The 18,821-nt window shown below is 33.4% G+C and overlaps 1 protein-coding gene across 1 annotated transcript in view; it reads left to right on the top strand.

Annotated features, from left to right (window-relative positions):
- Positions 1 to 18,821, top strand: part of LOC145277008 (cleavage stimulation factor subunit 3-like) — a 220,897-nt gene that overhangs the window by 158,048 nt on the left and 44,028 nt on the right. Inside the window, exons 4-5 of the mRNA XM_080128604.1 lie at positions 8,101 to 8,133; positions 16,053 to 16,150. Coding sequence (XP_079984730.1) covers positions 8,101 to 8,133; positions 16,053 to 16,150 — 131 coding nt within the window. The remainder of the gene's footprint in view (positions 1 to 8,100; positions 8,134 to 16,052; positions 16,151 to 18,821) is intronic.

The following is an 18,821-nucleotide window of genomic DNA, read 5'->3' as shown; positions in this document are numbered from 1 at the left end:
TCCAAAGAAAGACACCATTTTTTTGTGTGCAGTGCAGCACTAATTTAAAATACTTTCCATCTGGAAAAATATATTTTGTATAAAAACAAATTAATGAAATATCTTTGGAATTAAATTGGGATCTTAATAGATTGTTTTACTGCGTTTTTATCTACTCCATATGAAAGTATTCCAATACTGTTTCCTCTTTCCACATCAAGTGGTGTAGCAAACAATTTGAAATCATTTTTATGCAGACGAAAAGTTAGCAAAACGTGATGCAAATTTGTTTCACAAATCCTGGATTACATTAAAAAAAATTTTTTTTAATTCCATTTTCAACCCAAACAAGGCACAGTGCCACTTTGATATCGAGGCTACTATCGGGGACATAAGTTGTAGGGATACTATGTAATGAGTTGGGCAGCAAGATGTCTGTTCACATTACACTTGAACTTCTGCATGTCAGTACAGTTCAGAAAGCGGGAACCCAGAAGGGAGTTCCAAAGTCTAGCAGTTCTGGGGAAGAAACTGTTAGAGTAGAAGGCTTCTTATACCTAAGGATCTCTGTTGTGTAGGGGTGGGATTTTGCTGCTTGTCAGGTTTGTCGGAAGTATTTACATCGAGTGGGTACAAGGGCTTGTAGTTCATCAGTTCTTCATTAAAATGCTCTGAATTCTGTGGTTCCTTTGCTTGAAATGATGGGAAATGAGCATAACTTTTATTTTTAAGTTGATGTTCCCACAACACAAGTTTATGTGTCAAAGTCAACAATATAATTATACATCTCATTTATAAGCTCAGTTTTACCTTGAAGCAATAAATTTTGCATGATTCATGAGTCACTATATCCACAATGAATGCTAAAAGTTAAGATATGTAGTTATTTCATGAATTATTTGAGGACACCAGAGCCTCTTCTCTCACAAATAAATGATTAAGATTTTAATGCTCCACCAAGGCAAGCTTCAACACTTACACTGAATTCATTTCTTTTTGAATGAGTAAATACAAAGAACAGTGATTACATTTATATGAATTGTTTTTTCTGGTATTTAAAACATCTTAATTTTTTCCAGTTTATTTGCTGAGTGATTAAACATTAAGAAGTGTGATATATGGCCCGTGTCAGGCTAGGCAGCGTGCAAAGAAAAAAAAAAAAAAATTAGTGAAAGACTCTTGTTTGAGAAAAGGTAGATATAAAATAAAAAGAACATGGACCATTGGAAAGGTAAGCAATAGGGGGTCGCTGTTGGAGGAATGAAATAGGAAATTAACTGAGAAAACATTGTCCTTTTGAAACTGCTCCTACCAAATGTCTGTTGCTGATCAGTTGGTCGGTCAAATTGACTCAGATTTTGTTTTGTTTATTTTTTTCATTTTGTATGCACAAATAAAGGTGATTGGGTTTTGATTGTGTTTTTGCCATTATAGTATTCTAATTTGGTTCAGTAGATCAGAGAAAGTTAACAGTAGGCCTTTTGTTGAATATGAAATCCTCGTCTCTCATGTGTAAAAAAAAAAGTCATTGGTAATCAGGTTTGCTGGTCGGTAAAAATGCCTTTGCAGTCCAGATGTTGCCGACCATTGCTTTATGATAATGATGATCATCATCATAGTCATTATCATCGTCGTATTCAGTTTAATATAAAATTATTAGCAGGTCCACATATTTTAAAGATTAAAAGTTTTGGAAGTTATAAATAGACATTAAAAGATTATTGCCATAACAATAAATAGCTAGCACGACCCATGGAAATTCCACAGAATGAGAAATATATTTAGTCAACAAATATGTTTTGATAAAGCTGGTAGTGGATAGTGCAAAAAATTAGTCTTTCGGTGAGAAAAAACAATAACATGCAGCAAATCTGAGTTTATTAACATTCATTGACCTAAATAAGAAATTAATAAACAGTAATAAATACTCAGAAAGTAATATTGTGCTACATAGTTCAATACAAATAATAAAATAATATTGTAAGAGACAATATTTAATTTACTTCTTCAGTTCATCACCTCTTGGCAGACAATGTTCTTTTTTTGTTGTTCTTGCTGGTGCCCTGTTTCTTTCAAATGTTCCCTTATGTAACGTTTGAAATTATTATAAGTTCTTTTATCACCCCATTACAACAATGATCATATATTACTATTATAGTGGTATTCAAAAATGAGGCTACAACAAAGGGTGGTCACTCTCATATTCTTGTCTTAGATTGCTATATTGGCCTTTTTAATGCCAAATTTTGAAAATTTGGCATTTTTTTAAGCAGTTTGGCCTTCAAAAATTGTATTTTACTTTTTTGAAAGCGTAACGTACAGACTAACTAAGGAAAGAACAGGCAGAATATTATATATATTACAGTTTTATAGCAATGTGGTTCTATTAATAATTTAATAACCAAATGATATTGTAATAATTAAACTGAACTTTAAAAATGGTACTTAAAAGCAAAAGAAATAGTATAAAGAAATAAATGGTATATTTAAAAAAATATATAAATAAAAAACATTCTCGAACAACAAGTAGATGCAACTAGTTAATAATATAAATAATAAGATACATATGAGGAAATTTTTTTTTTTTTTTTGGTCCCCCAACAAAAGGAGGGTGGACCTATAAATTCACCCTTCCCCATTCGTCTGTTTGCTCTTTTCTCAATAATTATGCCTTGGAATTTTTGGAAATTTTGCACAAACATCATACATGATATGAGTAAAAAAAAAAAAATAACGGATTTTCCGGGAAAACCAATAAAATATACCCAAATTTGCCTATGCCTACATTTGTATATATGGTGTCCTGGCAAGCCAGCTTTTGTTTTGTTACTTTGGGATGAATTTTGCTTAGGTTTTTTTTTTTTTTTTTTGCTTGGTTGTCTCCCCCTGTGGCCTTGCCAGGTCACTAATAATAGATTGGATGCATTATCTAACGTATATTATTATATATTCAGAAGAAAAACAAAATATTCTAATTCTTAACTCTTCTATATTTGCTCATTTAGCCTATAATTTATAAAAACGTATTTAAATTTCTTTTTAATTATTTTTAAATTTGGCTCATGCCATTCAATATATTTTGTACTGAGAATTTTCTTATTATTTAAAACTAGCCTGGGTGCCTGGCGTTGCCCGGGTGTTTGTAGGTGTGTGTTGAGAAAAAAAAAAGTTATAGTAGACTTGACAGGCTCAAACCTGTGACGCGAAGGCGGAAAAGAAAGTGGAAGTGTGTGTAAGGGTGTTGATTGAGCAAAAAAAGAAAAAAAAGGAAAAATGCGAGCACAAAAAAAAAAAAAAAGTTGTAGTAGGCAGGCAGGCTTGAACCTGTACCGCCAAGGAGGAAAAGAATGTGAAAAAAATGTGACGTGTTTGCTGTTGCGCCCATCGCCAAACTGGAAGTGACGCAGGTTTAGATTAAGGCTAGACAATCGAAAAGAGAGGATGGCTTTTGAAAATATTGGTGAAAAAAGCGACCCCTCCCTGTAGAAAAGTGCCTAGTTGAGTGTGAAAGAATTAATGTTTGTAGCCAATTTTTTAATATTTGTCGTTCGAAGGGTCGAGCTTCAAAACGATACTGATCTTGTTAAAATCTGTCGCCTCTTTCGAAAGTTTTAGGCAGACATACAAACATACATACATTTAAACAGACAGGTGAAGTTTATGTTATAGATGTAAGTTGTATAAAAAACAAAGACGTTTAAAAGTTAAATGCATTGAACTGAAATAATAAATATAAACAAGTAGTAGTACCTATTTACTTTGCCTCCCCACAAGGGCAGAGTTAGACATCAGGGTCGTTTTTAATCACATTTTGGTATCAGTGTGTTCCCTCTTTCTCACAATAACGATATTATGAAAACTACATAGCTTTGCCCTAGTGTGAAAATTTCAAATGATGTAATCGCTTAAAACAGTATAATTGCATTTTAAAACTTTTTTATTTAATAAATAAAATATTCCTTTTCTTAAAAAAAAATATTGTGCTAACTGTCCATGTTTGGAATAATTTTGTCTATTGAAAAATATTGTTTTAAATGCGGTTTCTGTTCTATATTCAAAGACCTGTAATATCATGGATCTTCCCGATGTCTTCAAACAAGTGACTCATATAATACATTCATAGACTCACAATCTGGATGATGCAATGTATCAATTTTAAAAACTTTGAAGTTTACACATTTAAATTTATAATTCATAATGTAGAGATACATAAAGTCCGAATGCATAATTAGAAAGAGCATATAATTTTACATGATAGTTCATTCATTAGAACAGCTTAAAAAATTAATAAATGGTGGAGATCACCAAAGTTGAGCAACATTGAATCTGGTCAATACCAAATGGGTGACTATTTGCAAATATCAGACGCTGTATGTAGGAGAACATCAACACCTCCCTGCAAGAACTGCTAACTCCTAACTTTATCTCCCCTGACCAGGATATACAAGCGACTGGGAAGCACTTTTGAATTTGACTTTCACCTTTTGAGAAAGCCAGTTCAACCCACCTACGGTTAATGCTGTTTGAAAAAAAAAAAAAAAATTGAATTGTAAGCCATGTTTAATTTCAGAAAAGTTTTTGGTGGGTAGCTGTTCTGTATAAGTTTCAGATTTTGTAATTTTGCAGGCAAAGAGCGAGAGGTCTTTCTCATGTTGAAACACAAAAATTATGTGCTGGAATGCTAAAAGATTCAGATGGAGCAATTCTGGTTTCTGATTGGTTGCTAGCAGAACGTGGCTCTATTTGATTGGTCAGTTCCTATCACCAGTGTCTATAAATAGAACCTTTCAACTTTCAGGGATCATACCCTTTTAAGATATCAAAAATATTGTAACAAGAAATACCTAATTTCTTGAATAGATGAGGTCCATACCTGTGTCCACTTGCCGAGTCATTAAATATATTTTAATTCATGCAGATTTCGTATTTATAATTACGGAGTCAATTTTCTATTGAATATTATATTGTACCTTATATATAGTAGTGATTTTAAAAGTTAAAAACAAATTACTTGGGTGCCATCAGTTAGAATCGAAACCAAAACATTTAGTGCTTCAGCCATGTCTCCTACTGATGAGAGGTAGGTAAGAAAGATTTAATATTTAACGACTTAAAGAAATGAATTGAATTTTGGTATGCACAGAAATAAATAAAAATGTCAGCAAGTTGAAATAAACAGTTTTCTGTCAATTTACTGATATTTGTCTGTATGCATTACTCATCCATCCAAACAAAGATTTTACTCGTTATAAACTATCTTTAGTGCATGATTACTATTTCCTGTTAATTTCAAGTGTTATGTGACCAGTAATTTAAGAGTTTATCGGTTAAATATTTACACACACATGGGCACACATCTACTGTTTTGTTTATATAGAAAAATGTTCACGGAAAAACAAATTTCAGCACTTTAAATTTATATAATTTTTTTAACCATTTATTGTATTTGCATAGTTTAAATGATTTAAATCTTCTTTTCTGTTACTCTTTTTACCCAAGTTGATAAAATAACAATTAACTAAAAAAAAAAAAAAAAAACTTATAATACTCATCAAAACACGATATATAATATGAACTCATTTTGAGATGACATCATTAAAGGAACACAAATTAAATCAAGTCCGATCTCGGCAAACAAATAACTCCAACAAAGAATTAGGGATGCTGAAAGATATTCTCACCTCCATCTAGGATGCTGATTTGATGCCAGTAGCAGCTTAATTTCTCATTTTTTATATTTTGTTTTTCTTAATTAGTTTTCACAAGTTAATATGATCTTTTTTTTTCATATAAAAATGCAGTCTTTTATTTATTCCAAACAGTTATCTTCATCTTTATTGTTATGTATGTTCAAGAAAATTTATTTAATATATTTAATAAAATTATCTCCCCCGGAACATTGCGCATCTATTTGATCTTCTCTCTCCAAAAGTTTGTTGAACTTGCCCGAGACAATCAACCAGCAGCCATTAACAGGAATAGATATGAAAGTATAAAAGAACTTTCTTTTCTTCCTCTAGTACCTCACATTAGGCAGAATTTCTACAAATAGTGTATTTTCATGAACTTTCCATCCATAAAACACATTAACATGGGACTGCCTCCTTGGAAACTTCAATTTGGACTTTCTGCAAATATAATGTTAAGAAATACTTATAAACTATCTTCATAAGTAATCATTGTTCTCATGTTTCTGAATTTTTTAAATGAGGATTGATAATCGTATTATTTGGATTATTCAGACTACTTTTCTCATCTTGAATGTTATTTTCATTATGTTTCGGTTGATGTAAACTCCGACCTTCTTCTGGTGTATCTTGTCATGGTTCCATCCTCAATGTGGGCAACACTCAAAATGCAATTGGGAATTACTTAGAACTGACAGAATGAGAGCATGCTATCCTCACGAATTAAATAAAAGGTTCTATTCAAAATTCCATGCAAACTCAAGAGTTCAGAGGTTACATCGGCCAAAATATTGTGGAAGTAACACTTACAATGAGGAGAATTGTTTGAAGAATCCAAATTTTCTTTATTAATTAAATTGCTTTCGGTCATATTCATCTCAACATTTTTCATCATGAAGCCAACACATTCATTCACCTAATTAATCCTTATCCTTGAATAGCTTTTGGCGTTAATAAGTGACTCATTAGTAAAAAAAAAAAAATTTTTTTAATCTTCAGGTGACTTTTGTCAATGTTGACGACTTTCATTTTATCAATTGATATAGATGGCTCCAATCCTGTATTCTGTGTTTAATGAAAGAACTTAAGGAAAAATTAACTGCTACAAAGTGTCTGAGAAATATGGTCCATCTTCCCCAGTGTATAAGATAACAGTTCAGTTTGAAATTCTCGGTAGGATAGGTATTACAATAAGATATTTGAAGACAGCAAGAGAGTGCATTAGCCTAAACATTATGAACATAATAATGACCAAGATGAGGGCAACAGTTGAAAACGCATAAATAACAAGAATCTCTCTCTTTCTTTTTTTCTCTCTCTCTCACACTACATTTAATGTTATAAATAAAAATATTTTGAGATTTTGCAGACTCACTCTCCAGTTTTCATGTTTCAGTGGGTCAACTGTCTCCAAACTTCATCTCAAAAATAGTCGGCCTTCATTAAAAATTAATTTTCCAATGACACTGTTAATTAATCATATCTGGACTAAACAAACAAAGGAACAAAGAATTGGACTTATTAATGGATAAGATTGTCTCCATTTCAAGGGCATAGCTAGCCATGCTCTATGTGTTTTTTGGACCCCCAATCCACCCACCCACCTTTCAGAGAAGTTGACTAAAATTTTTTCTTTAATTTAAAGTGCCATAGAGTAGCCAGAGATAGACATTGTCATAAATAATTTGCCAACTAATGGGGAATTATTTACTACTTTCAAAAATCGATTTTGCGTGCCATTTCACAATAACGCCTGAAAGTTTGCTTACTTATAGGGGAATTTTGCAAGATTGGATTAGTTTTGTTTTGCTTCATTTATTTTCATTTTTTTTTGTATGAAAATGAAACAAAACTTTTTGTATCATTTCATTCATTTTTCGTTTTGCTTTGTACATCTATAAGTGTTTAATTACAACCAAAAGCGGCAAAAAGTCTTAACAAAAAACTATGAAACATGAAAAGCTATTAAGGTAACCCAAAAATTGCATATATTAATCAGGTTGAGTAATTTGACAAAGTAATTTATAAAAAATTTCATGATTCAATCAAAATATTTAAATTTCACATTATAAGAACATTCAATGAGCATTAGTTACAATTTTTAGGTTGCCCTAATTATGATAAAAAAAACAAACATAACATTATATTTTGTAAAATTTTTGCTACAAAAATTTGGACCAACCCTTGGTCCTTCCTCATTATGCCCTTGCTCCATTTAGGATGGCCATTTCATTTCTAAAGCACTTTTATTTTTAAAATGTTTTTGTTTAAATTTATTGACAGAATTTAATGTTAAATAGTGTTGTGTTAAATAAAATAAGTTATAAATAAATTTGTTGAATTTAATTATCAAAACAAATTCTTTTTTTTTTTTTTTTTTTTTCTTTCAAATAAGTGTATGTAAAAAAAAAATCTTTTTTTTTTTTCTCCACAGATGAAAGCTAAAAATTATGAAAAAGTTGAGAAGGTAAGTTTAAATAAGTTTCAATAATTACATTTTCACATAAACTAATATATTTTTGTGAGATTTGAAAAGTTTATTTATCTTGAAATGATAGTATTTTTCATTGAATCTTGACTAAATTTGACACTGGTCTAGATGCATTTCATAATAATGCACAAAATATCCAAATATTTGAGTCAGATCATGGAAATGTAAGCATTTCAAATCAATACTTCAAAATATCAAATTTGCCGTCAAAATCAATAAAAAAAATGTATAAAATTATTTGGGATTATTCTAGAATTCCTTGTATATTAAAAATAAAAAATAAAGAAAAGTGTGTATGATGTATGTATTCCAAAAAACTATGTAAATTAATCAAGTAGTTTTATTTTTGCTAAAGAAAATCAAATTTATGAGTATCTGAGGTATGACTGTCTCACCTGGCATTTTGAAAAAATATCTCAAGGAACAAAGGGAGATAACTATAATTTATACTTACTATATTTACGGTATAATTCCTACGGGCCCCCATTAATAACTTAAAAATTATTTTCTTTATAAAAATAAAACTACTTCATAAATTTGTGATTTTTGGAATATGATTGTTTTGTCACGAATGCATACATTGTACAGATTTTTCTTTATTTTTGTTTTTTAATATAGGGTGAATTCTGGACAAGAAACTTATTTAGATAGAAAATGATGATTTCCATTTAGCGGAATTTCCAAAGAATCTTGCATTTCGAGCCTCTGAAAAATTGTTTCCACATTAACAATTAAATTTATTGTAAGCAACTTCATTAAATCTACAATAAGCTGGTTGAAAATGCGGTTTGTTTCAACAAGACGATGCAAATGTATATCACAAGTAAAACCAGTAACAATATTTAAGAATTCGATTGTTAGTAAGTTCTGCCTGACTCTAGATGTAGTTCCATTAGACTCTGATCTATTCCGAGCAATCTAATATTTTATGAAAAATTGCTAATTTAAGTCTTTCAATGAAGTTGAAAGAAGTCTGTCAAGAATGTTTTAATTCAAAGCTGAAAGATTGGTATTTCGACCAAATTAGAAAACTTTTAGGTTATTGGTAAAAGTTCTTAGAAAATAATGGTCTTGAAGAATAATTGTTTTTGAATATGTTCTTGCATAATAAATCATTATTTTAACACAGCACAGAAACTTTTACCTTAACTTAACAAATGTGCAACCCCATTTAAATATTATTAATTCATAAAATAGTAAATTAATAAATTAAAAAAAAAAAAAATGTTGCATTATTTTTTAGTTTCTTTTTATTTCTAGTTTGTTTTTTTCTTTCTCTCGTCTGTGTGATAATGAAGAGCATTCCCACAACCAGGACAACCGGAAATGATCAACAATATTAAACTGGTTAACCCATAAACTTTATAAACAAAGCAACACCATTGATAATTAGCCATTAATAGATAAAGAATTCGGAATGGTATATCTAGTTTGTGTTAAAAGTTAGCTAAAAAAAAAAAAACCTGGATCTCTTTGATTTTTGGTACAAAGTAGATATGTTCAGAGGACACTGGCTACAAAAGATTGGTGACAGAGCGTAGGGAGATACGGCAGTTGAAATATGGTAATTTAGTTCAGGTGTAACAGCAAGACTTTAATGATACATTCGTATTATTTGGATTCTTCATCTTGAGTATTATTTTCACAATGTTTCCTCCAAACTTTTTCAGGCATATCTTGTCAAACTCAAGAATCGGCACAGAATTTCAAATGGAAGCTTTTATTTAATCTACAAGGATAGCATGCTCTCATTCTGTCAGCCTTGATTGTAACGACCTGTGACATAGGGAATAAAGTATTTGGTAAAATTTAGTTGTAAGTTACACTCTTCTGGAGGTTGAAGGTTTAATCTTCAGTGGTGGCAACATTCAAAATACAATTGTGATTTATTTAGAACTTCTAACCAGTCATGACTGACAGAAAAAGTGTATGCAACCCCCCCCCCCCATCCTCCCGGATTAAATAAAGGGTTCTGTTCAGAATTTCATGCAGATTTCTGAATTCAACAGAAAGATTCCCAAGTTCAACAAGATACCCTTGAAGAAGGTCGGAGATTATATTGACCGGATTGTGAAAATAACACTGAAGATGAAAATAGTAGTCAGAAGAAATCAAATAATACAAATAATTAATTGTTATATTCCTAAATACTTAGGAAATAAAGACAAACGTGAGTTACACCGAGTGGTATGTGTAATGGGGTTTATTTATAATACAGAAACGTAAGGCTGCTCGCCTAAGGTAAATAGAAGTACATAGTAACAAGTATGGGGAAGAAAGTCTGATAATCAACACGTAAGACTATCCGTCTTACTGCGACTGCTTGTCTGCCGCTGTCTGCCGCTGTCTGCCCAACAGTCCAATATATATATACAGTTTGTAACCGGTGTATAGCCAGTTATGTTCCTTCACAACACCTCCCCCTGAAGCTGAAATCTTCCTGATTTTAGCTTAAATACCTCTTCCTTTTAGGGTCAGGGCTTAATCTCCTGGTAACTTTTCTCTTTCTTGCGCTTTTCCTTCTGGTCAGCGTTACCCGGGGTAAAGGTTTCTGTCCAGCCCGTATGGTCGGTTCAGGCGAAATATTCATTGTTTGCGGTACACACGCTGGTTTTGGTATATCAAAAATATCGCACAATGTTTCCATTGGTGTCTCTTCCACATTTGGAGACAGTCTGGGACGTATTTGATTTCTGTGTCTTTTGCAGACAAAACTTAATCCTTGGATGGTATAGACCATGCTCCCAATCCTTTTTTTGATAATACCTTCAACCCAGTGATTTCGTCCATTTTGAAAATTTTTGAAATATACATTTTCACCTGGGGAGAAGCACTTGGTATTAAGGTTTTCTTTTTTGAAAACTTTCTTTTTCTCTGGTAGCAGCCTATCGAAGACAGATCTTATCTTTCTTGCAAACATTAGCTCAGCCGGGGAAGAATTGACATTATTATTAGGATTTGGTGTCACCCTGTAAATTGCTAAAAATGTTTGAATACATTGTTCGTCTATGTCCGTAGTAAGATTTTTCTTAAATGCCCTTTTAAACGTATCTACAAATTTTTCGGCCAACCCATTCGATCGTGGATGGTACACAGGTGTTGTCATATGTAGAATATTTAGTGAGTCACAGAATTCTTTGAATTCATGAGCAGTAAATGCTGTTCCATTATCGCTCACTAAGGTTTTTGGCACTCCAAAACGGCTAAAAATTTCATTAAGCGCACTCACAGTGTTTTTTGCTGTTAGATGTCTAAACTTAAATATTTCTGGCCATTTTGAAAAAGAATCTACAATAATCAAGTAAAAATAACCATTTATAGGTCCCGCATAATCAATATGCAGACGTGACCAGGGTAGGTCCGTCTTTGGCCATGGCGTCGTTTTTACTGGAGGATCTCGAGCTGCTAATTGACATCCTCTGCATGTCTTGACACATTTTTCAACTTCCTTGTCCATACCAGGCCAGTACACATATCCTCTCATAAGGGATTTCATTCTCGAAATGCCCGGATGACCTGTATGAAATTCCTTCAGAATTTTCCTCTGTAACGTTAGTGGAATTACGATCCTCTCACCATACATGAGCACATCTTCACAGATGGAAAAAGGCGTTGTTTGATCTACCTTTTTATTTTTTTTTATCCATCCCAATTGATTTTTCATTTTCTTAATGAAAATGTCATTTACTGCCTCTTTTTTTATTTTTTCGAAAGTTACCGGAAGTTCACGTATCATATTACACATTGAACTTGTACATTCACTTTCGTCTTTAAGCGCAGCAATTACCGTTTCTTCGAAACTTTCGCTTCTTTTAGGGATCAACCGTGATAATGCATCTGCGTGTCCTAACTTTTTTGAGGATACATGTTCCATCTTAAACTGATAGTTTAAGAGGGTTACAGCCCATCGCTGTAATCGATTTGCAGTATGTGTGGGAATGCCTTTCTTTGATCCAAATATGGTAAGTAGGGGTTTATGGTCGGTTTGCAAAATAAAAGATCGTCCATGGAGAAATCGATTGTACTTTGTAATTCCAAATATTATCGACAGCGCCTCTTTTTTTTTTTTGGCTGTAATTTTTCTCCGCTGCAACCAACGTTCTTGAAGCATGGGCGATAGCTTTTGTCCTACCATCCTCATACTTGTGAAGTAATACAGCGCCAACACCGTAATCACTGGCGTCCGTTGCTAGTATTAGTTCCTTTTCTGGATTGAAATGTGCCAATGCTAAGTCTGACAGTAGACATCTTTTGATATTTTGGAAAGCAGATTCACATTCCTTATTCCAGTTCCATTTAACACCCTTTTTCAGTAACTCGTTAAGAGGAGCTCTTAAATTATGTATGTTAGGGATGTAAATTGCATAGTATTGAACTAATCCCAAAAACGATTTTAATTTTGTCACTGAATCTGGAGCAGGCATCTTTTCAATTGCTTCAGTCCTTTGTGGATCCGGTCTTCGACCCTCTTTGTCGATTATTTGACCTAGATATTTAATTTTTTTCATAAAAAAATCGCATTTTTCTGGGCTCAATTTAAAACCAAATTCCTGTATTCTTTTGAATACTTCTTTTACATGCTTCTTATGATCTTGCAAATTTTCACTTTTAATTAGGATATCGTCAAGGTAGGCCATTGAAAATTCCAACCCTGCCAGCATCGTGTCCATAATTTGCTGGAAAATAGCAGGAGCAACCTTTAATCCAAAAGGAAGCCTCTTTAGCTTAAAAATGCCCTTATGAGTATTTATGCCTAAGTATTTGGAGCATTCATCGCTGATCTTAATTTGCAAGTAAGCATCTGAGAGGTCTATCTTAGAAAAAATTTTTCCTCCGTTAAGCTTAGAGAACAGATCTTCTGCGGACGGAAGGGGATAATTATGGTCCAATAGACAGTCATTTAAACCCGTTGAAAAATCTCCACAGACCCTTATTCTGTTATTTTTTTTCTTTACATACACGGTTGGACTTGCCCAATCTGTGTGGTTAACTTTTTCAATGACTTCCAGTTGTTGAAGTCTATCCAACTCTTTTTCGATTGCGTCCATCGCTGAAAAAGGCACATTCCTTTTAGGTTTGAATACTGGAGTGGCATTTTTCTTTAATTCAAATTTTGCCTCTGTCTTAATACAGAGTCCTAGTCCTTCGGCAAAAACATTGGGAAATTCAGTTTTCAAATCCTTCAGGAAGTCTTCCCTTTGGTTTGCTTTTTCTGCAGTTAAAACGTTACAAAACGAATTTATGGGTTTCTCCCATAAATTAAACAGGACAATCCAATCTACCCCAAACAGGCATGTATTCTTTCCTGGTACGACGTACACTTTGGATTTATGAGTCTGGTTAGCGAATGTCACTTTGCATTTTAATTCTCCCTTGAACTCTAATCTTTTGCCGCACACACTTCTCGCCGTCTTTCTGGTTTTCGTTAATTCAGGTCGACCTATCCTTTTCCATATATCTTCATTTATAATACTAATATCTGCACCGCTATCCAGAAGCAATGTAACCAGATGTCCATTTATCCGAACATCAACATATTTCCGTCTTTCGCAGCTTTTTTCTTTATTCATGCGAAGCGTATTTACATTATCGGTCCCTTGTCTTTTCTTCTGGGCACAGTATGTTCCCTTGTGACCTCTGAGACCACATTCATAACATATTTTGTTCCTAAACCAGCAGGTCTTATTGTTGTGTCTTAAACTACCACAACATTTACACTTTAGCTTTGGGTCTTTGTATCCTTTAAGGATCCTGTGTTCTTGGAACCTGGACTTTCTTGTGGTCCCTTGCCTTTTTACTTGCTGCACCTTAAAAATATTTTTCTCTTCAATGCGAGTGTTGTCTTTCTTTATGTTAATCAGACGTTGACACTCTTCAGTGACTTTTTGCAATGTTATGTTAGGATCCGCCTCCATAATTGTTAGGATCCGTGAACGTATATCTTTGTCCCTTGGTGCTGTGAGACCTTGTACAAAGATTAAACATTTAAATTGGTCTGCGGAAATTTCATTCAATTTAAATGATTCGCATAAACAGTTCACAGTGCAAGCATATTCTAGATAGTCTTCAGCTTCTGCCTTCTGAATGTTCAAACATTTGTATCTAGAGTGAAATAGGCTATCCCTTTTATCAAATATTTTCGACAAGGTACTAATTGTTTCCTCGAATGAAACCTCCTCCGTTTTTTTTGGTAGAATTAGATTTGCATACTTGGTGTTTTCATCAGTACCCAGTTTTTGTAGTAGCAGGGTAACTTTTTCCTCATCGGTCCAGTCTAAACATCTTTTCGTAAAAATTGTTTCGTATCTTCTGTAGTATGCAGGGAAAGTAACACCAGTATCCGGGGAGTAACGAAATTCCGTTAGTGAATTTGAAATACCCTCGGCAGAAAAATTAGTCTTCTTCCCGGTCGACGTTAGAATTAGCTTTTCTAAATTCTTTTGCTGTGTCGACATTTGTCGTTGTAATATGTTTGTTTGTTCTTGTTGTGCCTCTAAAGTTTTTTGTGTTCTTTCTTGTTGTTGTTGCAGCTGTTGCTGTAGCTGTTGTTGTTGAATTTGTTGTTGTTGTTGCGCTAAAAATTGTTGAGTCATTTTTGTCTGTTCCTGGATGCTAAGGGCTAGAGCCTTAGTTAACTCTGCTAATTGTTCCATGTTAGCTTCTAGTACAAAAATGTCTTTTCGAATTCTACACAATAATTCCAAAGAAAAATCGTAAATTTACGTATATCGTAAATTAGTAGCAATATGCAGACACAACACGTTTCAACAAAGTTCATCCATAGTAATTCAACAGGCTTTGTAAAATAATTCTTTTTTTTTTTTTTTTTTTTTTCAACAACGTAAGTTCATACACAAAATATTTCTTACTTCCCACGACAAATAGTTCCAATTATTTATATAAAGGCAATAACAAACAATTAATTTTCCAAAAAAAAAAAAATATATGGCTGCCGTTCCCACGTGGCATAAAATGGTACAATAGTCGTTGTATTTATATTTTTTCTTTCGAAACTCGTAATCCTTTAGTGTAGTTTCGAATTCAACTTGCGACCATTTTTTTTTTTTTTTTTTTTACTTGTCAAAATAAATATAAATTCCACTTTACCTTGAACATGTTTCTATAATTTCTTGTGAGTTCTTTACGAAGAAAAATCCGTACTTTTCGCTACTTTAGGTAGGAAAAATTTTTAAATTCATTGACGCACGTGGTCAAAAATCCTTGTGTAGTTTGTTTTTTTCGTAAAACAAAAAATCCTTGCATTGTACACAGTCCTTGGTACGGTAATTTATCTCTGTTAAGAGAAAGAACATCCTTTCGTCGCCATTGTTATATTCCTAAATACTTAGGAAATAAAGACAAACGTGAGTTACACCGAGTGGTATGTGTAATGGGGTTTATTTATAATACAGAAACGTAAGGCTGCTCGCCTAAGGTAAATAGAAGTACATAGTAACAAGTATGGGGAAGAAAGTCTGATAATCAACACGTAAGACTATCCGTCTTACTGCGACTGCTTGTCTGCCGCTGTCTGCCCAACAGTCCAATATATATATACAGTTTGTAACCGGTGTATAGCCAGTTATGTTCCTTCACAACATTAATCTTCATCAAAAAAGTTCAGAAACCTAATAATACATGCATATCAACACGTCAAACAAATCAAGTATATACAATGTCTATATTTGCTTGTTTTTGTTATGCATGTAAATTGTAAAGTTTGGTTTTGTGCCCCAGCCACCAACTGCATTAGAATCCCAATATGATCAATAAGAAGAAGATGAACAACTAAGGCACATGCATTTGGGGTAGTTCAGTCAGTCAATTGAAGGCACTGATAGAACTTTCAGTAATTTATATTCCATTAAAAATTTCATTTTCTATTTTTCTTTCAGTTATTTCAACGATGTCTGATGAAAGTGCTGAATATAGATCTGTGGAAACTGTATTTATCCTATATAAAAGAAACAAAAGGAAAATTACCATCATATAGGTAAGAATACTTTCATTGCTTTCATCTTCAAAGTTGTCATTTAATATCAGTTTCTCTTGTCCAGCTAAGTCTCCAGTTTATATTTGTTTTCATATTCAAACTTTACTTGCAAATCTCTATTTAACATGATTTTTCCCTTGTCCAACTCCATCTACAATTCTTACAATTTAGTGGGTCAACTGCCTTAAAATTTCAGACTATATGTTCTTGTCTTATCATTTGTTTTCAAGTTTTCTTTGCCTGGCTAATCTTTCTGTGATTCATATTTCTGCAATGAGGATGAACATTTCACGTAACCTTAGTAGTGGAACTGATTCACCCTTAAAATAATCTCTATGCTGGAGATGTGTATCACTTTCAGCTAATCGACTGACCTTATGTGTTAAATTCAGTCAGATTTCCTATTATAGATCCATTTGATTATAGATTTGCTATTGCACTACAGTCAAATGAGAGAGAACTATTATTTGTAAATCTCTTTTGAAATCAAACTGCTTTTACTTTTTTTGCAAACATTTATTTATAACTAGCCCGGTGGGGAAAGACTTGCTTAGTTATAAAATATGTTTAGATATATTTAATTCATGCAGTTTTCGTTTTTATTATTACATTAATTTAGTCAACTCTCTATTGAATATTATATATTATAGTACTGAGTTAAAAAAAAAAAAATGACTTGGGTGCCATCAACTAGAGTCAAAACCAAAACATTTAGCACTCCAGCCGTGTTCCCCACCATTTTAGTTATCAACAGATAGATAAGAAAGATTTAAAATTAAACCACTTAGGACTATGAATGAATTTGCGCATGTACAAAAGTAATAGAAATATGTCAGCAAGTTGAAATATTTTGCATTTTAACTTGCCGACATATTTCTGTATGCATTATTCACTCATTCAAATAAAGATAAACTATCCTTGGTATAGGATTACTATTTCCTGTTAATTTCAGTATAATGTGACCAGTAGTTTAAATATTTTCACTCACACGCATTTACTGTTTTATTTATATAGATAATCAAACTTTTATTTTTTACTTATAACCTATAATCTTATACATTTTTCTAATTCTCCTGAACACTAGCTTAGACATATGATATAGTGACACTGGTATATATGTATACTCTTAATATCTTATAGTCTTTTTAACATTTTCTTCTGATTCTTTTCATTCCTTCTTATACTGGTTTCTTAACACTTATTGCTTTTTCATGTAACATATATACAGACACCTGTCTTAGCATCTCTTAAATCTATATTTAGCATTCTTCCTCATTGGTTTAGTATAATTAGACTGGATTAATGGCTAAATTAAAATTCCCCCACTAACCAACAATCACGAGGTTCTTTGCTCAGCAACCGAGAAGGCTAACATGCTTGCCAGTCGGTTTGCCTCAAACTCCACACTGGACCCTCTAAACCACCCCCTACCTCAATTTCCTATGCGGACAGACGCCACACTAGACGATCTGAAAATCACCCCTGCTCAGGTGCATGCTATCATAAAAAACCTTGACACTTCCAAAGCATGTGGACCCGACCTCATCCCAGCTGTGCTATTAAAAAAGTGCTCAGCCGAAGTAGCTCCAGTTCTCTCCAAACTCTACAACAAATGCCTTAATGAATCTTGCTTTCCGAGCTGTTGGAAAACTGCTTCTGTAGTACCAGTATTCAAGAATTCTGGCGAAAGAACTGACCCATTAAATTATCGCCCTATTAGCCTCCTCCCACTTTTTGCCAAAATATTTGAGACCTTAATTAACCATGCTCTAGTCCAGCACCTTACAGATGCTAAACTTCTAACCGACCATCAATATGGATTTAGACAAGCCCGTTCCACGGCAGACATCCTCACTGTAATCTCTGAACGCATATACCATTCACTGGACAAAGCGGGAGAGGGCAGAGCGGTAGCTCTAGATATATCTAAGGCTTTTGACAGGGTATGGCATGAGGGTCTCCTCAGGAAGATTAGATCTTACGGTATCACTGGTAGAATACTTAACATAATTAAATCCTTCTTAGATAAGAGAAAAATCCAGGTTGTCCTCGACGGTCGTACATCTAAACAATATGATATAAATGCGGGAGTGCCCCAGGGATCTATCCTTGGACCTCTGCTATTCCTGATATTCATAAATGACCTCCCCGACAAAATTGCCTCTGAGATGGGTATATATGCTGATGACACCACACTCTATAGCAGGCACGACAGGAAAACAAATGAACATATATCTAAAGTAATGGCAGAAACACTAGAGGATGACCTCCAATCAGTAGTGGAATGGGGACAAAAATGGATGGTAACGTTCAATGCCACCAAGACAAAACTGGTTTCATTCAATAATTACAAGAAACCTTCTCTACCACCTATAGCAATGGCCAATGACTCTTTATCTGAGAGTACGTCTCTCAAGCTCCTTGGCCTAACGTTTACAGGAAACATGAGTTGGAACAATTACATCGAGGGCATTGCCAGGGCCGCTGCAAGGAAGGTGGGCACTCTCTACCGTGCTAGAAAACTTCTAACACCTGAAAGTATCCTGTACCTCTATAAGGCCACTATTCGCCCATGTATGGAGTATTGCTGTCATATTTGGGCCGGTGCATCGGCTACTAGTCTCTCGCTCCTTGACAGGGTTCAAAAGAGAGTCGCAAATCTGATAGGCCC

Source organism: Euprymna scolopes, chromosome 5, assembly GCF_053919585.1.
Source record: "Euprymna scolopes isolate OS-2025 chromosome 5, ASM5391958v1, whole genome shotgun sequence".
Classification (NCBI taxonomy): Eukaryota; Metazoa; Mollusca; class Cephalopoda; order Sepiida; family Sepiolidae; genus Euprymna; species Euprymna scolopes.
This window is presented reverse-complemented; position numbering and strand designations above follow the sequence as displayed.